The 23,692-nt window shown below is 52.6% G+C and overlaps 8 protein-coding genes across 8 annotated transcripts; 4 read left to right on the top strand and 4 right to left on the bottom strand.

Annotated features, from left to right (window-relative positions):
* Positions 1–1,167: 1,167 nt before the first annotated feature.
* M406DRAFT_220852 (uncharacterized protein) lies at positions 1,168–2,673 on the top strand (the record flags this gene model as incomplete). The annotated part of the gene is made up of 5 exons (XM_040915576.1): positions 1,168–1,429; positions 1,608–1,913; positions 2,080–2,292; positions 2,396–2,500; positions 2,573–2,673. Coding segments are annotated over 5 exons (987 nt in total), but the record flags the coding sequence as incomplete, so codon positions are not given.
* Positions 2,674–6,966: 4,293 nt separating this feature from the next.
* On the bottom strand, positions 6,967–8,264 carry M406DRAFT_320792 (uncharacterized protein). The gene has a single exon (XM_040919431.1). The coding sequence runs from the start codon at positions 7,983–7,985 to the stop codon at positions 7,122–7,124; it is 864 nt and encodes a 287-aa protein (XP_040782348.1). The 5' UTR covers positions 7,986–8,264; the 3' UTR covers positions 6,967–7,121.
* A 4,353-nt stretch (positions 8,265–12,617) lies between these two features.
* Positions 12,618–14,726, top strand: M406DRAFT_272813 (sphingomyelin phosphodiesterase). The gene has a single exon (XM_040918162.1). The coding sequence runs from the start codon at positions 12,678–12,680 to the stop codon at positions 14,649–14,651; it is 1,974 nt and encodes a 657-aa protein (XP_040782347.1). The 5' UTR covers positions 12,618–12,677; the 3' UTR covers positions 14,652–14,726.
* Positions 14,727–15,412: 686 nt separating this feature from the next.
* Positions 15,413–16,421, top strand: M406DRAFT_248575 (family 12 carbohydrate esterase; the record flags this gene model as incomplete). The annotated part of the gene is made up of 3 exons (XM_040916542.1): positions 15,413–15,682; positions 15,766–15,870; positions 15,981–16,421. The coding sequence occupies 3 exons, from the start codon at positions 15,413–15,415 to the stop codon at positions 16,419–16,421; spliced, it is 816 nt and encodes a 271-aa protein (XP_040782394.1).
* A 94-nt stretch (positions 16,422–16,515) lies between these two features.
* On the bottom strand, positions 16,516–18,771 carry M406DRAFT_336830 (alpha/beta-hydrolase; the record flags this gene model as incomplete). The annotated part of the gene is made up of 3 exons (XM_040921187.1): positions 16,516–17,638; positions 17,716–18,542; positions 18,670–18,771. 3 exons carry the CDS (start codon positions 18,769–18,771, stop codon positions 16,516–16,518), a joined length of 2,052 nt encoding a protein of 683 aa, XP_040782346.1.
* A 948-nt stretch (positions 18,772–19,719) lies between these two features.
* Positions 19,720–20,880, bottom strand: M406DRAFT_238413 (Clavaminate synthase-like protein; the record flags this gene model as incomplete). The annotated part of the gene is made up of 1 exon (XM_040916075.1): positions 19,720–20,880. A coding segment is annotated over one exon (1,161 nt), but the record flags the coding sequence as incomplete, so codon positions are not given.
* Positions 20,881–21,654: 774 nt separating this feature from the next.
* Positions 21,655–22,262, top strand: M406DRAFT_101251 (uncharacterized protein). The gene has a single exon (XM_040914949.1). The coding sequence runs from the start codon at positions 21,946–21,948 to the stop codon at positions 22,165–22,167; it is 222 nt and encodes a 73-aa protein (XP_040782344.1). The 5' UTR covers positions 21,655–21,945; the 3' UTR covers positions 22,168–22,262.
* Positions 22,263–22,870: 608 nt separating this feature from the next.
* M406DRAFT_354839 (uncharacterized protein) lies at positions 22,871–23,644 on the bottom strand. Its single transcript, XM_040923002.1, has one exon. The coding sequence runs from the start codon at positions 23,621–23,623 to the stop codon at positions 23,426–23,428; it is 198 nt and encodes a 65-aa protein (XP_040782343.1). The 5' UTR covers positions 23,624–23,644; the 3' UTR covers positions 22,871–23,425.
* Between the last annotated feature and the right edge of the window lie 48 nt (positions 23,645–23,692).

The following is a 23,692-nucleotide window of genomic DNA, read 5'->3' as shown; positions in this document are numbered from 1 at the left end:
GCTCGAGAGTTTATTCATCCCATCGGTGATCAATTCAGTTCGATCGCAGTGATGGGAAGGTTTAACCCATCTTACTCAATAGTGCCCAGTGAATGTGTTATACTGCTCCAGGCAATCTGTCTCTTTCTTCTTCTCCTTTCCCGTTCAAAATAAGTGGACTATATCAAGGAAACCTCCGGCATCCACCGCCTAAAACCGCCTTCAACACACGCTCTGGTCGCGAAAGGGACACAAGACTTTTTCTTTCAGCGGAGCGGACCTGGGATCTTTTGCTGATCCACAGCGATCCAACTCTGCATTGCATGAGTAGCGCGGATGCGAGGTATCATACATAGTACGTAGCTATCACCCCATGTATTTTGCCTGTCAGGAGTTACGTTCACACGGATCACAGCGCGGTGAAGCTTTGAACTCTATCCCCCTGCTGTACCTTGGCAATGCTACCATGGCGGTAGGCGATACTACAGAAATCTTCCGGGGAGTCAATGGAAGGGCTGAGCTCCTGGTGCAGCGGAGGTTGGGTGCTCTATTGGGACTTGGCCGAGGTATGGGTCTCTTTGCGACCCAATCACACGATGTGTCGCACTCGCGCGACAGTCCTAATATCCGCAGTTGCGATCAAGGTATGGGACACGCAGTTTTACTAAGAATTTGTAGGCCTTAGTCAGGATTCAAAGTTCAGAGGCTGGCACAGAACGCCCAGCGCCGCAGCACTGCAAGTCTTGGGGACTCACTTGCGTCTTACTATTGGGGCTGGGCGTCCGTAGGGCTGCACGTGTGAGGAACGGGTACCACCACCCTGGCGGTGTCGTGCTTACGGGTCCCGACTGGCTACTTTCTGTTTCCTCTCGCGTTCAGCCGAAAGAGGAGGGAGGGCTTGTTGGCTTCGTTAACGTCATCGCAGCGTTCAGGACCGCCGTGTGGTTTTGCCATCAAACGATGCCGATTCGTGATGGAATAACCCGACGAGAATCATCAGGGACAAGAAGGGCGCAGACTGGTATTCAGCGGAGCGGTCTGAGGTGCCTCCACAAAGATGGCTGGCAGCACGGCGACGGCCACGCAACTGACGCAGAGCGCCTTCGATGTAAGCACCCTCGCTCATTCATTCACCCTCATGACACACGCCCCGTCGGTGCTGCTGATGCTGATTTCGAACAAAATATTCCAACGCAGGGCATCAACTGGCTCTTTTTCTCCCTCTCGGTCATTGCCCTCGCCTCGCGCCTTTACATCCGGATCACCGTCTTTCGTAAACTCATCGCCGAGGACTTTCTCATGCTCGCCACCCTGTGCCTGCTCATCGCCGATGAAGCTCTTGGTCAACGTTTCTCGGCCACCATTTATTGGTTCATGGGCGTGCTCAACGGAACAAAATCCTATGGCACTGACCTGACTGGTTTTCTAGACGCGGCGAGCGCCATGTTGAGTACGTGTAGTCATCCACCTTGTTGCCCTCCAGCGCGGTCCCCAAACTCCGCGGTTTGAGCCCTGTGCTCCCAGACGAGTAGCTACGGTCCTTCTCAGGGGAGCATCCCTGGTCATCGCGTAGCCAACTTTGATATGGAAGCAAATAGACTGACTTAGTACTCGACCTGAACGTCCAGAGGCTCTCGGTTCCGCCATCATCTTCTTCCTTGCAGCCCTTTATGTCATCAAGGCCAATTTCATGTTCTTTTTCCGTCGGCTGGGCAGCCGGGGCTCCAAATTGTTCTTCACATTATGGTGGATTGCCTTCGGTATCGTGATGGCATGCGGCGTTGTAAGCCTCTGCATGGGCATTCAGACATTCCGTTGTCTCTTCAATGGCATCGTCTATACGCTTGAAAATTGCGAGTCGGACGCGGACCAGAACGTCTACTTCACTTACTTCAAGGTGACGGTGGCGCTGGACATCATCACAGACGCAATAAGTGAGTGCACTGCCGTCCGTTCTGACCAGGTTGCATCCGGAAGAGAGAGGAGAGAGGGAAGAGGGGGGGGGGGGCGTCGAGTAAAATGAGATGCAAGAAAAAGAGGAGAGGCAAAGGAGAGGGAGCAGCTTGAGAGTACAGACTGACCAATACCTACGGAACCCAGTCATCGCCTTTCCCATCTGGATCCTTTGGGGCGTACAAATTTCCACGCGCAAGAAGGTGGCTCTCGGCGCCATCTTCTCGCTCGTCGGCCTGACCATAGTGGCGACGATTCTTCGCGGCGCAATCCTAACCAGCGTGTTTGAGGAATCGGAAGCAGGAAAGACGATCAATATCCCGTGGATCTGGTTCTGGTTCCATATCGAGCTGTGCATATGTGAGTCCCCCAAGTGTCTCCCATCACCATCCCGTTGGGAGACGGGCACCACTTCGCTCTCTGGCCATCAAAAATTGACTCGCTCTGGTTCTTGTCATATCAGCCGTCATAGTTGCGTGTCTCGTCTCCTTCCGCTCGCTCTTCATGCACAATCGCGAGCAGGTGTCTGGCGAGGCTCAGCGCCGGGCGGCCGCCCTCAGGCGGAGGAGTGGCTACAATCAGTATCTCGGCCCAAACAGCAGCGAGCGGACTCCACAGCAGAGTGGGAACGGTAGCCGAGGGAATTTGGGTCTTCGTGGGCAATTCAAGTACTGGCAGGACAGTGTATTCGATGCATGTCGGACGCTGGAGGGTCTGGATTTCGATGACGGGGTCACTCTGGTCGACGAGGAACATGAGATGCCCGTGAGAAGTCCGGCTGAAAGGACAGAGCATCAAAGAGACCTGGAGGCGGGTCATGGTACCGCAACACCTCCACAACAAGAGCAGCAGCAGCAACGACAACAAGAAGCCGCTCGAGGATCGGATCGATCGCCGAGCATTGACTCCTTGCTCATAGTTGAAGAGCCACAGTCGCCGGTGGCAGATAGACAGGGCGACCGCAGGGCGACCATTACCGGCAGCATAGCTTCATCCGGCGGGCGACCACTCAGCTTCGACTCGCTGAATCGACATTCGACGGGTGCAACTGTGAGCTCAGTATCCTCTTCAGAGGAGAGGCGAGCCCCGTCTCGATAGTGGGAGAATCGCGAGAAGGGTGAAATGCGCGATTGCCTCAGGCCATAGTAAATTCTAATGTTGAGAAATCAAACTTGATACCGACTAGACATTTTCACACATCTCCCCCTGTGATGAAAAAGTGTAGATCGTTGAAAGTGATATTTTTGTACGATTGTTCTGGCATTTGTTGTGATGCTGCAAAATGTTGCAGGTGGGTGGCTTGTGGTGGGTTAACGATATCTGGGGGCTCTCGCCCTACTTATAACACAGCGTCGGACTGTGGGGTCTCCCTTGTGTCGCTGCTACACTATCTAGGCAACGACCTAACACACTGCATGTACTCAAGTATTTATGCCCAACAGCATCTATTTGCGTGTACCTGCATAAGTATTTATGCCACACCAACATTCATTCTTGTACCCAAGTACGCATAGCTTTAAAAATCTGCACCGCCCAAGTAGTATGCTAGATTGTCGATCACCACAAGAGGCGTTGGCAGGAAACGATGCCTCTCTTGTGACATGAAGCAGGCAGGAGAAAATTCAGAGTCTTGTCGCAAAGTCACAAGTTCCCAAAATGTAAATATACTTAGGAAAGCAAGTCCTACAACACCCCGTGAAGCCTACAGGGACGATGCCAGCAATTACTTATTCCGGGCTTGGGCCTCTCTACCTGGGCTTCTGATCCGCCCGCGGACGACGGAAAAGCCCCTCAGACGCGTGAGCGAACAACAAGAGAAATGAACATCTTTTGACTGATCACAAAATTAATTACCTCCACAAAATTACTTCATAAGTCGCTGTAATTTCTAGGAACTCAGTCAAGGCTTTCCGTTGGTAATTAGTGACGTCTGCCAGATGTGGCTGTGAGGTTTTTACCTGGCGCTGCCCAGCTGAACATACCTCTTCATGTCCTTTCTTGGACGACTTTAACCGCATCAATAGAGGCAAGAATATACCTGCTATCTTTTGTTGTACCTATCCAAGGAGACAGGCCCTCCACGAAGGATGGCTACGTGGAGAAGTTGATCGCAACCCGGTCCACGTCCGTGGGAGCGATCCCCATCCTCCCGGGCCGCTAACTAGTAACAATACGGCTCTGCAAAAACAAGTTGCTGGTCTCTATTCAGGGGTAAAGCCTGTCTATAACAGGTCATGTCCGCCCATTCAGTGACCAGAAAGAGGTTCTGAGAGCGGCTCAAGTCTTGGTTGCTGCTGGTTTACCCAAGTCGATTCAGTTATTACACCACACGTTACAGATTGTTACTTGAAAGTAGTAGACACAAAGCAAACCGCCCACTTAGAGTGTGATGATGTAGGAGTTTGTCAAGTCACGAAGCAATGGCTTGTTGTGAGTTATTCTTTGCCAATCTTCCGTGACTGCTCCTTTTTTCCTTTTTTCTTTTTCTTCTAGCCGAGCCCAGATTTCGAGGAATATGCCCAAATCTGTATAGCGCGACGTCAGTGGAGTCCCATCTATAATACAATGATCATGTGTATCACGTCTCCCCGGGCCCCTTCCCACCCAATTCAGGCTACCTCGTATTGTGAGGCGTGCGAGGACGCCTTCTTGAACCCTATGGACTGTGCTTAGCGGGAGTGGTTGATCATAACATAGACCTGTACCCAATGCCAATCTCTTCCTGGTAATTTAGGGATATCTGCTTCTATGTAGCTTTGGGTCGTCAGCAGTGAACATGTAATCAACCACTTTTGCTTAGCATGCATCTTCGGATCTAATTTTATTATCTCACCAACGCAACCTTGGACGACTAACTTCGCAGTCCACTCACCCTCTTCCAATCAGAATCTTAACCCGAATAACAACACCTATCTCCTAATTACTTGCCATTCTCTAATTATCTCATTAAGTTCTCCGACCGATATACATCAGCGCCGTAGTCATCAAGAAATGGTACTGTAGTTTTGACTCCAGCCGCCGCCGCCGCCCTCAAAGCATTGACGTGGTTCCCATGGCTCAGGGCATTTCATAAGCCTTTACGACTTGCTAAATTTTGCGCCGAAGCCCTCGCCCAGGGCCATCATTCACATCCACAGACAGCTCAGCAGCTTCAAAGTGTAGACTCGTCCCAATTTCAGCTGGAGGTCCAGGCATCCGGTAGGCTACAGAATTGGCCCGATTAACAGCTTCTTCCAATGCCAATCTCTGCGTCGCTGCCTGATGAATTTCCCGTGGATTCCGTTCTTTATGCACAGGGTTCCTCTTGATCCAACTGAACAGGAAAAATCCTGCAACCCCCAATAACAACACGCCCATCACCGCGCCAATAATAATCCCGACCGTGACACCTGCAAACGAGCTGTTGGAACCAGAGGGCTCGATTCTAGAACTCGAGGTTGAAGCAGCAGCTGTTTTTGAGGTTGAAGAGGCAAGCGCAGTAATTGAGATGGTATCAGCTTTTGCAGGAGCCTGAGAAACAGTGCTGGTGTCGCTGGACGTGGCAACGTTTAAACCGTTGATCGGAACACCATAGATCGTGACCGTACCACTCTGTACGGTGGATGAAGAAGGTCCCCAGGTCCAACTTGACAAGCTCGAAATTGCGGAAAGGCCTTCCCACTTTAGAGTCTCGCCAGCTGTGACAGTCGATGTGCATTGTGTTGGCAGAACTGCTGTGCGTAGGTCATCAATCTCGTGGTAGAAGCGGTAGCCTGAAGGACAGCAGAATGTCTGTGTGGTTTCGGCATTGAAAGTAGAAGTCAGGACTCCGTAATACGCGCCCGGACAGACGAAACGTGGACCTAGGATCGTTGTCGACACCGAGTTCTTGGTTTGAAACCACCATGACGTTGCCTGTGGCGGCCAACAGGTTGAGAAGTCCTTGTTGATATTGTCTACATACGCGGGGTCCCCTGATCATTACGTGGAAAGGTTCAGTCAATGCTCCAGGTGGAAGGACAAAACGTGTTGTGAATGAGCCCTACATAGGTCCAGAATTGTCACTTACAGGCGAAGAAACTTTGGTCAATGGGTCGATAGATAGCAGAGGCACAGTCCGTGCCTGCTGAGGTCCAGGTTGTCGATAGTGGAAGGTAAGATGTGGTTGTGCCACTGGCGATAGTGACAGATACTGTTGCTGCCATCGCTCCAAACTGGAAGCGCGGGAATGATCAAACTGCCGTCAGTGTTGCAGACAACCCGTGCTAAGAGTGCTCACCGACCAAATACAAACCCCCCCAACAGTGATTAGTACGGTACATTTTCTGCTGTTTTAATGGTAAATTGAATGGGGCGCATCCTACCAATTCATCTCATTACGCATTTGTGAGTTGTCAGATCGTGTGGATAGCTCTGATGGTTTGGCCCGATGGTCGCATGCAGCCCCCAACTCGACATCAAAAGGATGAACGGCATCGATTACGGCCTGGGGCTGTTTCATAAAATCGAGCGACTCCACATGTCTGACCACCTTTTCCAAAAGTCCTCTCGATTCGACGAAGTGAGATGTACTGTCATAAGTTTAGCAGCACGCCCCAGGCATGTTACAATCATGAAAGCAAGGTCTCAACCAGAGTGCAATGAAGTAAGTTACCAGATTGCCTAGACCTACTCTTCCCTCTTGTCAAAAACCTGTGACTCATCGTGGCCTGCCTCTTCATCAATATATTGCACTATGGGCTGCATAGTTTGCTTCGCCACTGTGCAAAGAGGGAGGGACCCCAGATTCACTTGCCTAAAATCTAGTAAAAACCGAAACTTGCCTCTTGGGTCCGTGGCCGCCCCGTGTATAAGGTTCTGGGCTCAATAGCCAATTGGAGACCAGACGTCCTCAAAGATGAGTGAGGCCAGATAACGCTGGACCGAAGCCTAGTATAAGGCCACCGGCCAAGTGGCGACAAAGTTGTTTTTTTCTTCTTCTTTCTTTCTTTCTTTCTTTTTTCTTCTTTTCCTTACTCGACGGGGCGGGGGGAGGGGGGGGGGGGCGAGCTAGATGACAACACCGACAGTATAAATGCTCTGGCTTCTCTACTTAGAACTATCCTCATCTAAAACTTTACAGAAGACAGAGACAAGAATTTCGCATAACGCCCCTGTTATCAAGTATTATACTCTCAATAAGGACAATCTTGATACTGCTCCGATATTGCTCAAGAAGTGCACTTTGACATATGTCTCTTGAGATTGTCTTCCCGGATCGTGGAGTATGTACACCCTTGTTTTGGGCAACGATGCTTGATGTTTTCAACGCCTTGGCTTTGCGCTGCTCGCCGGTGCTCCTCGTCCCATTTTGACTTCGCCAGTAAGTGTCGCTGCAGGCTTTTCTTTTCCGCAGCTGCATAGTCACAACAGGCAGCGCTGCACCTGAAAGGTTTGGTATGTTTGTTCGTATGGATCTTGAACTTGGTCTTATCTGCAAAGCTCCTATGGCAGTAGGGACAGTCAAACGGTGCTTCTGCGGACGGGGGTTCACAAGGTGCAAGGGAGGATTGAGTCGGTTTAGTCGATGGTTGAGGTTCAGTGGGATGGGTGCTGGCTTTTTGGTCGAACACGATCTCGTTGCTTTCTATCACGTGCAGATGTTTGGTTGGATGAGCCATGGGGTTAAAGAACTCGTTTCCAGGAAGAGTCAAGTTCTCATAGTCTGGCAGACTTTCTACTGACAGATCCAGCTCTAGAGGGTCCAAAAACGTAAGCTGCCCATCCAACTTAGTATCGAAGACGTTCAAGAGTGAAAAGTCGTAATATTGATCTGCAGGGCTGGAGGTCATGACGCTTGTTTGTGGGCTGTCGAGCGGTGAGAGGGTGGACGAGCCTGAGTTGGAGGTAGAGCTCTGTGTATTGTTTCCCCAGTCATAATGATGCGGAGCGTCGCAAGCTTCGATATTCCCGTCGCTTGGCAAATCATCCTGCAGATCGTTTGCTTCCAACTGCCGTAAAATGAGGTCGATCTCAGCCGGATCAGCACCGATTTGTGTCAAATCCTCCGTGAGGAAGTTGCTTTCTCCCTCCATTTCGAACGGCCTCATGGACGTCGGACTTGTGGGGAGAGCGGGATGTCTTGGAAGTAGAGTTTGTGTTGGTCGTTCGAAAGATGAGTGGTTGTTTAAGGCTCGATGCCTTTATTTTGTTATCAATATCCTGCCTCGGCAGTCAAATCAAGTTGTTACCCGGGTTCTTCCAGGAGGTGGAAGAAATCCGCAGACAGCAAATTGACTTTGGCTGCTGCCAGGTGAACCATGGTACCGAGAAGGACGGCCGTTATAATGCGAGCCCAGTGAGGCGAGTTCCAGTTGTCGGCTTCCGTAGAAAACAAGTGTGGTGTCTGGAATGAGTATAGCATCTGCATCCTTTTTATCAGCCATTTTCGACTCTACCCAGGAGGAAGGCTTTTTTTTTGGGGGGGGGGGGGGGGAACAGACCGTCATCAGAGCGAAGCGAAGCCAGGCTGATGGCCATGATACCGCAGAGACTGTACAATGTCCAACATGATGAGCCAATGCTTCCATGCAAGGCTTTTGCAAATTACATTCTTTGCCCATCCTTGTGTTGTGTCTCCCGCGTGGCGATCTCCATTGTCTGATGGTTTTGGCTGAAAAGCTCAAAACTCCCTTCAAGACAGACAGAGGGCAGTGCAATTCTCCTGGAATCCATATTTTTATGATCTTTACTGCACTGACGTATAGACACTCTTTCTGTGCCCATTTCTGGTGTATGATCCCAAAGACTAGTGAGGCAGGTGACCACAGCGACAGGCCACGGGCAAGTCTCTGTACAGTGAACATTCCCGTCCCACACTCGGTTTGAGGAGTTTCGGCTTGAGTGGAAGTGTTGCTCGGTGTGTGCTCTCCAGAGCACACTTGCATTGACGACTTAAGAGGGAATGTGCCGTACCGGTTGTCATGTTTGACAGCGGATGCAAGTTCCAGGTATCGGGCAATGTTGTTGAACAAGTTATCTGCAGAAAACGAAGGGAACTCTGAGATTTTGGCGAGAGTTGAAGTCGAGATGTAAAGCGCAGATTTTCTTTGACCGCAAGTGGGTGGGATGCCTACTGGGTTCGCAAGTGTGCTGGGAATGAGGAGGAAAGTCTTGTCGTAGTCTGCATCCCATTGGTCACTTCAAAGTCTTTTTGCCGCGGCCCCCTTGGCCACAATCGTGACCAAGTGAGACTCAATTGTCATGATCGCAGTACAGATTTCCCGGTCGTGAGGTCCGCCTGGTTCTGGTGCAAGAACGTACAGGCTGGCCATGATGGATCGTGCATTTGTGCTGCTGACGACTTCCAGGTTGGTTCGTGTAATGCTGTTGTGTGCTATGGTGTTTTTCGAGCCGTGGATTTAATCCAAATCAAAGAAGAAGAAAAAAAAGACACTGGGGGCGGGGGGCATAAGAAGTCAATTGCCTTCAGAGCCTTAAAGAGTCATACCGAGCTCACGTTGTCTTGAGTGGGTCTTGCGCAGCGAATCATCTTACACAACACCTGGAGCGCTGGGGGGCAGTGCAGCATGATGCAGTGAGGCCAAAGATGAAGCGGGCGGAGCAAGCAAGCTTTGTACCTTTTGAATATTATCCATGTAAGTATTTGCAGGGCAGCTAGAGCGATTCAATTCACTCTGTTTGCACTATTGTATGGGCGCCGTCATTCAGCGTACTGAGTCTCGGGCTTGTCTTGTCATTCCGCGCCGCTGACGAAGCCAAATCTCTCGCTCTATGCAAAGTCAACTACAAATTCGAAATGCAACCCTTATAGGGAGTATAGAAACCAAGACCGGAAACTCTAGCTGCGGGGTAACAAAAATATTGTTCTTCCCGCAAGACTCTCAGTACAAGTGTGGCTGCAAAGTGCAAAGTCATACTGCGTCATCTCCGTCCACGAACAAGCGATTCTACTTCTCGTCTCTTCTTAGGCCGCTCGAGGGTATGTTTCTTGTCTGTCCATCAAGAAATTATAGCGATGACTTTCTTGAACTACATACTTGTGCAAAAGGACGATGTACATTTTAGAGAAGAAAAAGTATGCCTGACTACTTGTGGTCGCCACCTAATGCTTCGACTCTTAGAGTTGCTCTTTCAACTGAGGTATCGGCTTGAGCCCGCTCAACTTGACAGACTCTCTATTTCTCCCTTGATTTTGTATGCCCGAAAATACAGTGACTGCTTCAATTCCTTGTTGAGATGTCTTCAGTTGCAGTTGTTGGCATTCTCGAGACCTAGTCTTTGATCGAGCGACCAGCAGTCAACTTTGCATACAGCTGTTGGCCTTCACGGCCGCTTGCATGCTGTAGTTTCATTTTTTTGGGCACTCTTGATCCGGCAATGCTTTGCAAGGATTGTGGTGTTGAGAGGTTGTCAAGGGTAGCTGGTCTGGGACTACAACCACAGATGTGAGGTATAAAATAAGCCGCTACTTTCGAGCCTTATCTTTAGAAGTTGGACCTTCATATGGAACGTAAGTTTGAGAAGCTGAACATGTCTCAAACTGATGTAGTTTTACAGCAGACACAGACCCCAGTGGAAGAACGAGCAACAAGCAAGCATCTCACTACCCAGTAAAAGCTCAATTCATGAGGCTCATTTTAGAAATAATATTTCCTTATCCGAGTTCATGTTGCACAGCATTCGCAACTTACGACAGGAGTGATAATGATGTGAATCCTATAGGGTTTGGCCTAGGAGAATCACGACATGCTTTCTAGTACGCCGCCTAGTCCACCGTCCACATTTTCCAGTAATATCCTTGATGTTGACTCTAGGAAATGTCTAATCGAAAATTTCTACTCGAGCGGCTTTCTAGGAGGTGCTTCCCTTGAAAAAAGATGTGTGATTGGACGCTGTCTTCTGCTCGGCTTCGACTGTGTCAGGATGCGCATTTGCTGTCCTGCCCGGATTCACAAACTTGTTACTGATCGAGGCATCGTTCGTGGAGGGCTGGGCGACTTTCAAGGGTGGGCCTTTCGCGTCTATGCAAGGTGAAATCTTGTTAGGAGTGCTGAACACTTGATGGTTTGGACGGAGTTCCGCGTGCAACCGATAAGTGGGATCGTGACGCACCTCCTACGGAGTTTCGTGTCTTGTCCACAGCCTCCTCGAACTTTTGCTTGGCTGTCTCTGACGGCATTTTGACTGGAAATGGCGATGGTGACGGAACGGCGTGAATATTGATGAACCTGGCTGGAGACGTGTTCGAAATGTATAGGATAATGTCAAATGTTGTGAGACAGTCAGTGCTGAAGCCTGCAAAGGGCTTGCTTATAACCGTACGCGGACCTCGTAGAAAACTATGAACGGCTTTGAGTCCCCATGACGTAGAGCAGATCGTCCTGCGGGAACGGTTACTTCAACATTGGGGAGGTCGTCTATGATGGCACGATCGATCGTTCCCAATTGTGGTTAATTAGCGGTAGTAGCTGCAATTTCCCGCCCTGTAACACCATGATCTCATTGCTGATTCATTGGCTACAGGCCCCGCAAACAATCAGGCGCTCGAGAGCTGGGGTTTACTTTTGTTGGTAGCATCGTATGCTGGTTGCAATCTGAATGTAAGATCATACTTTGTTCTCGTAACTATGGAGGCTGCGAAATACAATGATAGCCAAAGACACGAGTACTCATGAGATCTGATTGAGCCATTAGCATGAAGCGATCTCAAATGGTTTCCAAATCCTTTTATCACGTCGTCCAGGACAAGAACAAAACGATCGCTTCCTACTGACACCGCACTCCTCTGAGAGAAAGGTGACTGGCTAAAAGGCCACCGGTCGGAATGAAACTGCCGGCTGCAAGGGTATGCACCAGGGCATTTTGTGCTTGAGTCCTGGTCGAGTTCTGTTAGGTTCCTTGCTTGATAAATATATACAATGTTACTCGGTATATATAGCGAACAATGTGAACACAATGTCTTCCCCACATCTCCATACCATGCGCGATGCAAGCAACGATTGATATTCTCAGATTGCACGTGAATCACAATATATAAATCAGACAGCGAGAAGACTCGTGTTGCGCAGGGGCAGGGTCATCTTGACTCGCATGCAGGCGAGTGCTCCGAGCCACGCACCCGGATCCCTTGTAAGTTGTTTCTCACGTGGCGTGTTTGGCCATTGGGTCTGGCTACAGATACCTTTTCTCAGTCGACTCCACCAATTAATGCTGTGTGTCAAACCACATCACGACTGAGGGCTGTCATTGATACACTACACGGCTTTACGATTGACTTTGAACTTCCCAGTTTGGCCATAATCCAACCGAAAAAGGCGAATTCCCAGCGCTCAGCAGGGGATTGAGAACGCGCACGAGGAGAACTATTGAAGGCCTACACCGTGGCTGACCTGCCTCTTTGGGACCACCAGGCCGAGAGAGGGGCCCGCATACCCAGCAAAGAGGGCCATTTCTGGGGGCCCGGCCCACGATCAAGAGGGTTGCATTTTACACGCAGGTACCACATCCCGTGGAGCCATTCAGAGGCGGGAAATGATCCGCGTGGTTCTGGGTCCCCCGAAATGAACGATAGCAATCAATGCCACTGCCGACGATGCACAGGCGCTCGGGGTTCGGCAGAGTGTTGAAAAAGATTTAAAAAAGCTGCGGATGGCCGTGCACTCATGCAGAACGAAAGAGAGACCAAGGAAGGGAAAAAGGCTATGCCGAGATGTTGTTGTTGTGATTGTTGATCTGAACCAGAAGACAGCAAGCTCACCATCATCATGAGGCTCTCATTCTTTCTCGGGACCGTCCTCTCGGTCGTACTCCCTACCCTCACGGCAGCGCTCACGGTCAACGACGCGCTGAGCAAGTCAGTCTCTGCCTATGCACACAGCAAGCGCGACATCGTGTCCGAAATCCTAGACGACATTGAAGATTTGGCCGAGTGCTCAGCCTGCGAAGCCCTGCTGGTGGTGCTCCAGGCTCTCGCGCACCTGGGCAATGACGCCTTCACAGACACCATTGTGGCCATCTGTGTAGCGCTGCAGATCGAGGACGACGATGTCTGCGCTGGGGCCATCGGCCTGGAAGGCCCCATCCTGGCCCACGACCTGCGCAACATGGACATTCCGAGCAAGACGGCGGAGCTGTTCTGCCTGACCATCTTTGGCCTGTGCCAGTGGCCTGCCGTGGATACCTCGTACAGCGTGTCCATGTCTGCTAAGCCAGCCAACGCCTCGCGCCCTGAACCCAGCGGCGAAACGCCCATCCAGATTGTGCACATCAGCGACATCCACGTGGACCGGAACTACACGACGGGCTCCAGCTACAACTGCACCAAGAACATCTGCTGCCGTGCCTACGATGCGGACGATGCTGTCGGCGTCACGGACTACCCTGCTGGTCCGTATGGCAATCCCGAGTGTGACAGCCCTGTGTCGCTCGAGGAGAGCATGTACGCAGCCATCGTGGATCTGATCCCCAACCGCACCTTTACCATCTTTACTGGCGACGTGATTGAGGGCGACGTCTGGGAGACGACCGACGAGGAGGTCACAGCCGGTCTCAACGATGCCTATGGGCGCATGGTGAGCATTGGGCAGACCTACGCTGTCGTTGGAAACCACGACAGCTGCCCTGTGGACTCGTTCCCGCCGGCTGCGGTCGATACGACCTACGCGGCCGAGACCCAGATCTTCTACGACACGCTCTCGTCTGATATCGAGTCGTGGATCGGCAGCACCGCGTCTGCAGAGGTGTCATCCAACTATGGCAGCTACTCGGTTGTGGACAGCACCACAGGCCTCAGGATTATCAGTATCAATACGAATTTCTGGTACAAGTCCAACTACTGGATGTACGAGGAGACGATGGAGTACGACCCCTCGGGCATGCTTGCCTGGCTGGCTTCTGAGCTCGAGACCGCAGAGACGGCTGGCGAGCGCGTTTGGCTCCTCGGCCACATGCCTCTGGGGTCCTCTGACACGTTCCACGACCAGTCCTACTACTTTGACACCATTATCCAGAGATTCTCGGGCACCATCTCTGCTGTCTTTTACGGTCACACCCACAAGGATGAGTGGGAGATTGCCTACACCAACTACTCAAACCCGACGGCCGACACCGCCACGATGATGTCGTATATTGCACCCGCTCTGACACCCACCTCGGGCAACCCGACATTCCGTGTCTACGATGTCGACCCCGTCACCTTTGGCATTCTGGATTCCACGACTTACTACGCCAACATCTCCTCCCCCACGTACCAGACCGACGGGCCGACCTGGGAGAAGCTGTACAGCGTCAAGGAAACCTACGGCGCCCTCCTGGGTGTGACGGACCCCGCCGCCGAGCTGACGCCTGGGTTCTGGCACAACGTCACAGAGCTGTTCGAGACCGACGACACGACTTTCCAGCAATACTACGCCCGCAAGACAAGGGACTACAGCACGGCTACCTGCACGGGCGACTGCAAGACCGAGGAGATCTGCCAGCTGAGGGCGGCACAGGCGCAGTACAACTGCGTGGCCGTGTCGCCGGGAATCAACCTCAAGCGCAAGAGGGACGATACGATCGATGGCTCGGTGCAGAATGGACACGATGACCACGCGTGCGAGTCATCTGCCGTGCCGCCGGTCTTGTCGTCTATCTATTCCGACGAAGGCCTCGCCGCCTTTAGGACTGCCCTGATCGATGTGGTTGGGGCCAGCTTCATGAACACGACCGTGTCGAGCAATTTTACCGTAACTGATTAAATTTTTGGGTTACGTTTCTTCTTCTTGGTAAAGTACATAGTTGACAGTATTAATGTTGAGATGACCTAAGTTTGGAAAATTATTGCCCAATTTCTCGCAATGCTTCGGGAATTTTGGGGCCTGCTTCATACATCGTTTATGTCTCTTCCCACTACTATATTTCCTCCGGGACTCGAAGCAAGGCTGGCTAGATCTGTAAATTTATTCGGTTGCATCTACCCCGAGCATATCGCCCCAGGGTCTCATACTCCCCCGCAGAATGTCACCGTTTCGTTCACGGATTCAACAGGGCCGCACGATGCGGGGCTTCTGCAGGTCACTAATTATCTCGTAGTTGTCTAAGCTCGCTTGAAAAAGACGCCAGAATCTGTCAATCCCTTCCGCTTCTCCGGGCGACGGCGGCGACGACGTCAAGGGTAGGACTAATTAGTCCAATGCAACGAAGGAAAGAAAGGGATGAAAAAGTAGGCTTGGGTCTTCCTGATGGATCCGTTCGGCCGTCGTTCCAAGTCCAAACGAAGGACTCGCTCTTTTGTCATTAACGGAAGAACATCATATCGTTGACAGACGTTGAAGGTCCTTGTATTATGATAAATGGGCGTTCAAAGATCCAAGACATCTGAACTTGAACTGTTCTCGACACAAATCGCATAAACGCATACTCTACCACAAAATTTGTAAACATGGGCCTCCTCTCCTCCGCCGTTGCCTTGCTTTCCGGCCTTGCTGGCGGGCACTTCGCCGCCGCAGCTCCAGCTACTATGAGCAGCCATGTAACCCGCAGGACATACAACACCACGAAGCCACCTGCCTTCTACCTTGCCGGCGACTCGATGACAGCGGTACAAAGCTCCGGCGGTGGAGGTTGGGGCGTCGGCTTCCTCTCCTTCCTCCGAAGTCCCGCCACAGGCATTGACTATGGTGTGGATGGAACCACGACGGTGTCTTTTGTAGAGGATGGAGCCTGGGCAGAGGTGATTGGGTCGGTCAACGCGACCAAGGCTGACTACAACACTTTTGTTACAATCATGGTAAGGAATTGTACACACACAAAAGCCGCTGATATACGAGAAAGAAGAAAGAAGAAGCTGGTACTAATAGGACACCTGCGTAGTTTGGGGCCAACGACCAAAAGGCAGCGGCCAACGAGACGTTACTTGAATACCAGGAAAACCTTCAGAACCTCGCTGAAGAGGCCAAGGAAGCAGGGGCCACGCCTGTATGAAGTCAAATTCAATTTCCCACCCGTCATATCAGTATCATCACATATGATTGATCATAGCCATGAAACGAATGCTTCTGTGTTCACTGATGAATTGCGTTGGACAGATCCTTGTCACCCCGCTCAGTCGACGAGACTTCACCTCCGAGACCAATCTGACTCAGAACCTGATCGACCAGCGGACATACACCATCTACGCAGCTCAAAATACCTCAACCTGGTGGATCGACTTGAACAAGGCCAGCACCGAGTACCTCTTGGCCATCGGCAATGCATCTGCCCAGACGTATGACCTGTCTTGCACCGACGAGACGCACCTGAACACGTGGGGTAGCGTGGTCTTTGGGCGGATGGTTGCGGATCTGCTCCTGGGCCATGTGCCCGAGGTTGGTGTCCAGGAAGCCTTGACAATAGCACCACCTGCGCATGATCATGAAGGAGAAAAAGAAGATGGTGGTCTGGCGGAATGGTTTATCTCGAACAAGACACTGAGTGAGGATATCTGGGCTGGTGTCTTTGCACAAGGTGGATCGTGCCCATTGGAATAATAGGCAGTGAGTATCGTACACGCTTAAGTACATGGTATTCTCCCTTATACGACATACTTTATTTCTCCATCCAATATGAAAGAGTATGATAGTTTTACTTCCTGACCAGAGTCCTCATGAACCACGCAAATTCACTCTTCAACGCCATCTCCAGACTAGCCTTCTTCTTGAACATGTGTCCTTCCCCAGGAGCAACCAACAGCTCCACGTCCCCACCGTTTTCTCTCACCTTCTTCTCGATGTCGTAGCTCTGCTGCACCGGCACGACCGTGTCCTTATCTCCATGGATGAGCAGCAGCGGCGAGGTAATCCTCTCAGCATGGTTCAGCGGGCTCCTCTCGTAGTTCACCTTCTCCTTCTCCTCATCGCTCAGCCCCGGCGCATAGAACAAGCCGTCGAGGTAGCGTGACTCCAGCTTGTGCGTGCCCTCGCGCATTGTCTGCACGTCCGAGATGCCACAGTAGCACGCGCCCGCCGCAAAGACATCAGGATACCAGACGAGGCTCTGCAGGACATTATACCCACCGGCGCTGCCCCCATGAATCCCAACCCGAGCCCTATCGGCCCGCCCCGTGCTGGAGAGATAGTCCACACTCTCGACTACATCGTCACGGTCCAGAATCCCCCACTGCGCGTCCAGCCGCTGGCGGTAGGCTTTCCCGTGGCCCGAGCTGCCCGTGTAGTTGATGGAGAAGTAGGCAAAGCCGCGGCTCGTGTAGAGCTGGAAGTTGGTGCCGGGCAGGGTCCCGACCTGGAGACCCGGGCAGGTATGGCCTGTCGGTCCGCCGTGGGGCATGATGAGCAAGGGCGGGAGTGTTCCCTCGGGTGCGGTGAAATTGGGGTTGTGAGGAGGCCAGTAGAAGCCGTGGATGGGGCGCTTGGGGTCCTTCTTGGAGGTGAAGTGGATGTGCTCAGGACGAGAGAAGATCTTGTCTGAAAATTCCTTGCTCGAGGCCTTGGCGACTTGCACCATGGTAGCTTTAATCTGATCGTCCAGAGAAAAGACATAGACGCCCAGCGACCTCGTGATACCAGCACCAATGACGACGAAAGAGTTCGAGGTCACGGCTGCGATGGGGTCACGGCGCGTCTCGACGAGCGGGACGTCCAGGGGCGTCACTTCGAGTGTCTTGAGGTTGACGTGGATCGTGCTATAGGTTGCGTATTTGCTGTACGCGAGGACCAACGAATTTTCAGAAAGAAAACAGAATGTGCGCCTGGTTTTTTTTCTTGCAGATTAGCACATGTCTTATGTCAGTTTCTAAGGGCTGCCTGGCGACTTGGTTCGACTTACTGATCGATCGACATGGAGCAGTCGCCTACCTCCACCTCATCGAGACCCTTCAGCTTGAGCTTCTCCGCAGTCGCGTCCTTATGGCCAGGGTAGAACCTATACAGGTGTCTCCAGTCGCTACCCTCCACCTCGTGTGGAAAGTAGACTGCCCCGTCCGGCGCCCACATGCCATCGCCCACGGCCTCTCCAAACTTACCTCCAGCGATGACTGACGAGTGCTCAGGATGAATTTCCGCGCCATTCTCAACCTCCAAGACCTCGGCCACACACAGCTGCGACCTGGTCCACGCCATGTCGGGATGATTCCACCTGCGCCACGAAACCCATTGGCCATCGTGGCTATACCGCGGCCCGGTATAGAAGTCGGCACCAGACACCAACTTCTTCACTGCGCCTGTGTCGATGTTAATAGCAACGACATAATTCTTCACGTCCTGAGGCGCAGGGTGCGTGTGGTCCTCCTCGACCGCGAGCACCCACTTGGCCGTGGCGCCTGGGTCTCGGCTTGGGCCAAAGTCGGCATAGCGGAGCCAGGGCGTGTTGCTGACCAGCGTGGTGACGCGCCCAGCATCGACGTCGAGGATCTTGACCGCATTGCCGTCCTGTGCGTCCGAGAAGATGATGCGCTGGGGGGCATTTGCGTTCGCGGAGGAGGGGAGGACATCATACGCGCCGCCTCCGTATTCATACACGGCGGTGCCTACCCCGTGCGGCTCTGGCAGGACGTGGACGAGTTTGTATGAGCCATCGTCCTGCCTGACCACCTCGACGATGGTAGACGCCCCGTCGGGCTTGGCTTCTAGATAGAAGACACGCCCAGTTTCGACCTGGACATTATGGGTCAAATTTTGGTTGCAATAGCCAAGGAGAAAAGGCGTAGGGGTGGGGGGGGGGATAGAGAGAGAAAAAGTTGCCGTGATATCATGAGAAGATGAGGGGAAACATGGCACGAACATCGCTGCGGGGAGATGATACTCCCTTTGTCCCGGCTGTTGCGTCCTCGAGACTGATTTCACTTTCCCACTCGCCGTACGGTGCGACCGTCTTGGTCACCATGGCTTCTGAATTCTGGGTTTGTCCTTCTTGTTGTTGCTGCATTGCCTAGGTGAGAATGCCTGGTACGGATCAATTAAGTAGTTCTGTTTCTCTTGTCGAAAGGTTTCGGGTGATAAAGACGCAGGCTGGGGTTGAATTAACCCGGTGTGGCCAATTCGGGGTAAATACTTGAGTGCTTTATACTATCAATTAGATCAGTAGTATCAATTCATGACAACCCAAACTCTCTCCTGATGATTCAACGTATCTCGATGTGCTCATAATAGCTGCCATGGCCAATTTATATCCAGGTTCTTTGGGAATACCATGTCGTAACCTAATTACGACTATATTTTCACCAGATTGCGTAGTGTCTAGTCCTACAGGCATGTTTTGCTCATCCATATATTCCAATGGCAAATCATTCTCCAGGATACTTTTTAACTGCCATATCAGCGCAGCATGCATGCGTGTATGCATGCAGATAATTCGGCTTCTCCCCATCCGCTCGCCGACGCAGTCTGACCAAACAATTCCGTCATTCAACGGAATACGTGGGTCATTGTGGTCACTCGAGATACATAGACACGTCATTGGCAGACGCAAATTGCCCATGCACGTCTTACAGGATTGCAAAGTCTATACAACGGCCAGCCAGGCATGATTTTGCCGGCAGTGTCCCATCTTGGTGTCGTCAGACGGAATGCCTTGGCCTCATTCATAAGCGGATCAACTATCATTCCGCACCCGTAGAACGTGCAGGTAAAGGAAAATAAGCACAGCATTTGGAGGGGACTTTTGTCACGGATGATGAATATTTTCCATTGAATCACGTGCAACCCGCCATTTCTAGCTAGTAGACTCTTCGCCATTTCCTGCCGTGCCGTCCCTCGAATGGCCGTACATTTTCAGAGCCTGAACATGCTCGTCTTCAAGCTCACCAAGGCTCGACGCAGAGAGAAGCCCCTCCTTGACCAGTCTTGTGAGCGCGCTTGTCAGGGTCTGCGTGTCCAGGTAGGTGCCCCGCAGGCGCCTATGTCCGCTCGCCGTATCGAACCTGGTGCGTCCGTGCAGAATGCGCCTGTTGTCAAACACGACACAGTCGCCCGGCTGTAGCCTGTACTGGAGCATGTTTTTGTCGGCCTCCAGGCTGTCTCTGAAGGACCTAGCAGCACTACGCCAGGCGGGTAGGGTCTGGCAGTTCTTCTGGTTCATGGCCTGATACCCTTCTTCAGGGCGGTCGGGGGGGAACACGCCCTGGAAGGGAGGCGACCAGCTGACATCCTTCGGGGGCGCATCCAAGGCGCTCGACTGTGTCCTGATCACTGGTCGAGTCCGGCGGTAGAAGTTCCCGTTCTTGGAGTACTGGTAGGCGACGGGCTCTGTGCGCAGGAGATGGTAATGCTCTGGGTTCTTGAGCTGAATCTCCGCCGCAGCCCGCAGCCCATCGCTGAAGAGAGACTCACCGCCCTCACATTCGTTTTTCAGGCAGTGTAGAAGCTGAATCCTGGGCGCGGGCGTCCAGTACATCAAGTCCTGGTGCAGGCAGAGGAACTCGCTGGTGTAGGCGGCGTTCTCGGCGTTGGGCTTGGATACGACGTCCCAGGTGAGTCCGTAAAAGGTGGACTGGAGATGACCGACCTTGCTGGCGATGTCCAGCACCGCGGCCTCTGTCTCGGGGACGCCCTTGACAAAGACCAGACCCCACCTCATGAGGTCCCGGAAAGCTCTTGCGAAAGAAGGGCCGCCTCCCATCCAGTCGGAGTAGCTTATTGCCCTCGCGTCCATATCGCGTGCGAAGGTGGCCCGATCCCACAGCAGCCGCGCTGGTGTGTATAGCTCCGGCAGCATGGTCTCCTGAAGCAGGCGCCGGATGAAATCGGTGTCGTAGACGGAAGGGTGCTGGCCACCCTGCAGGAAGTCGTGCGCCCAAACAATCTCGAGAGAGCCGTCCTCGAGGACTCTGCAGGATTCCGTCTCGGGGCTGGCGTCGACGTCACAGGTCACAAACCTCTTCTGGCCTGAGGACTCGCTCACGCAGACACTGCACGGACAAGCGTCGCGAAACCACAAGGCTGGCAGGCGGAAAACGTGTCCATCGGGGCTGCTGCTCGCAAAAGTGAGCCTGATGTCTCCTTCGTCTGCCACGGCGCTGACTAAACCACCCAGATCCTCAAACCTCTTCTTCAGACCTGAGGAGGGGTGTTCAGATGATTCATTCTGAGCAGAGGCGGTCTGCGTGAAGTATCTGGCTCTTGCTGCAGGTAGGCGTGGAGGGCCAGCCTGCAGCAGGGCAGGGCGCACACAAGGGCGAGTAATATTGCGGGAGAGTGAACGTTGCTGCTGGCCCCAGAACGGCGAGGGTCCCTGTCGAAGATGGTGAGGACGCTGAGGAACCTGTGCAGGTGACTGTAGACATCTGTCTATGCGCAGCAGAGAATTGGAAGCCCTACTGGCACTGCCTGCATGTGTGATGTTGAACCTCATCCTGACAGGCTTGCCTCAAAAGTTGTGCCGGGCAGCACTAGCACCGGGTCTCTCCTCTCTCTTTCTTTCGTTTCTCTTTCTCTCCTTCCTCACTGCGATGCTTTGCTTAGTCGTTTGTTCAAGGCATCGGAAGGCGCAAGATCAACCTTACAGACTCGAGAGGAAGGTCCGAGCCCACTACTGCATCAAGTTCCTTCGTGGTACGATCTGGACATTGTCCATGGTGGTGCAAGTTACCTCGGCTAGAGGAGGGACGCTTAGCTAAGCAGAATATGTGTACGTGGATCAACCTTGCAACCCCACCAAACAGCCCTTCATGTTTGGCTCTAAGACTTTGAGTAAACAACAATTCTTATTGACTGACTGTTTAACCGCACGTGGAGGACTTCGAAAGCAACGTCGTTCCTATATGGTCCAGACGTAGGCGGCCCTCGCCATCTTCCTCGTATTTCCATAGCGAAATAATTTCGTTCTAGCCGCCATCAATCTGCCATCGCGGCTATTACTTGGCTAGCCTTCTTTCCTAGATGAAACAATCAGCCCAAGTATTGGTTATTATTGGATCGAGGCTTGGACCCCCAATCACCGCTTGACCACAAGCCACGACCGCCATTCAACAGATCGTGGTCCAATCCTGTGGCGCGCCTTGATAGTAAACCCAAAATAAGGTATGAACCGTGTAATATCGATTGGTGACCAAGGACTGGAATGAGCAGCCCGCCGCCACAACCAAAAACCTCTCGATCCGTGCGGAACCTGAAACCGCAGCTGGGCGACCGTCCTCGAGACCCGCGCCGGCCCCCAATCCCAAGATGGCCTGGCGGTCCTAACAGCGCGTCAGAGCGCGCGGCACCAACCCAAGACCGCACAGACAGGATCACACCCTCCCCCAATCTCGTATTGCAAAGTGCGGGGGGGGGAGGAGAATGAGAGGAACTTCATGTTGGGGGTGGGACTTTCCTTTGCCCTTGGTGAATCCCGCGCGCTGCGTGCGGGAGCAGGTGATACGATGATGATCACGACCACTATCCACAACGTTTGAACCTGCTAGGGCGGCAGTCTGCCTGCCGGGCAAAGGGTCCAGATGTGTATCTCTGCCTCTGCTCTGGCACGTGGTGTCGTCACGTCCAGGCCGGCTGACAGAGACTCCGAGTCGGACTGGAATGTCACAGCCTCGCTCTTCTCTGCGCAAAACCGGAAGGGGAAAGGAGGGGTGGGAGAATGGGGGGAGATCACCCAGCAACAACCACCCGTGCAAGCTGGGCGACCATCGGATGTCATGGTCAGGTGAGGTCTGAAAGGCCCGAGCATCTTGACGGCCCGTCACCGAAGCAATTGGTTGCCAGGCAGGTTGGGATGGGATGGGATGAGGATACGTTTTCGTCATTTTCTTGGGCAGGCGATGAGGACCATGACCTCTAACCGCACCATCATCTTATTGTTTTGGCACACGTAGTGAATCGTGCCTTGGCCCAGAGTGCCGACTCCCCCCCCCCCCCCACCCCCCAACTCACCAACAAGGATCGCCTCAAAGCGGCGGCAGCTGGAAATGCTTTGACGGGGAAGATGCCAGGAGGACTATCACGTCGCGATGGAAGACGGACCCATCAACACACACGGGGAGACTTGATATGTTTGAAAAATTGGCTTCGTCAAATTTCAAGAAAATAGCAATTGATATCAATAGACACTAGAAGAAAAGGCATTTGCCATGCCTGCCACGTGTGAACCAGCCAGCCGATGTAGTTTGTACGCCTTGAAAAAACTTTGTGTCGAGAAGGTAATCCGGAAATTCCCTTCTCTCCTCTCTCCTCGAGACCTAGCGAGATATAAAAATACGCCAGCTGTGCACGAGTCCCAAATCTCTAGGTCTCTCGATCCAATCCCGTTTACTTCAAACCGTCAACCAAAATCCAAGGAAAAAGAACAGAACCAGTGCAATCCCGGGGGGGTATATCCTTTTCTTAGAAGCCCAGGTTGACCTTGAACTTGAGGGTACCAGCAGTGTTGTAGCCGAGACCGTCAGCGGCAGCAAGCGCGGCATCGAAGGCGTTGGTGACGGTAGCGGCACCGGCAGAGATGGAAGAGCAGGTGGAGCCGTCCAGAGTGCAGGCCTCCACACCGTTGACGGTGCCGTCAGCGTTCTGAGCCATGATGGAGGAGACGTCAAAGGCGGACCAGGTGGTGGTCACGTCGACGGCATCCCACTCGATCCAGGTGTACAGGAGGGCCGAGTCGGCGTCAGTGACGGGGGCCACGCTGGAGGGCTGGCAGGTACCAGCGCCACCGGTGCCGTTCTGGATAGCAAGGTACTGGGTCGCGCCGGCGGGGAGGCTGAAGCTAGAGTAGGAGTCCTCGCTGGTGTACCAGCCGGCAATGGAGCCATCCTTGGCGATCTTGTTCCAGTAGTAGCAAGTCATGTCCTCGGTGGCGCCGTAGAACTGAACGTAGTTAT

The sequence above is a fragment of the Cryphonectria parasitica genome (assembly GCF_011745365.1).
Source record: "Cryphonectria parasitica EP155 unplaced genomic scaffold M406scaffold_1, whole genome shotgun sequence".
NCBI classification, from domain to species: Eukaryota; Fungi; Ascomycota; class Sordariomycetes; order Diaporthales; family Cryphonectriaceae; genus Cryphonectria; species Cryphonectria parasitica.
This window is presented reverse-complemented; position numbering and strand designations above follow the sequence as displayed.

Excerpts from the sequence above, each read along its gene's own strand:
- M406DRAFT_354839 (XM_040923002.1), bottom strand. The coding sequence starts at position 23,623 with ATGGCTCCATTGCCGGCTGGTACACCAGCGAGGACTCCTACTCTAGCT.
- M406DRAFT_272813 (XM_040918162.1), top strand. The coding sequence starts at position 12,678 with ATGAGGCTCTCATTCTTTCTCGGGACCGTCCTCTCGGTCGTACTCCCT.
- M406DRAFT_101251 (XM_040914949.1), top strand. The coding sequence starts at position 21,946 with ATGAGCAGCCCGCCGCCACAACCAAAAACCTCTCGATCCGTGCGGAAC.
- M406DRAFT_320792 (XM_040919431.1), bottom strand. The coding sequence starts at position 7,985 with ATGGAGGGAGAAAGCAACTTCCTCACGGAGGATTTGACACAAATCGGT.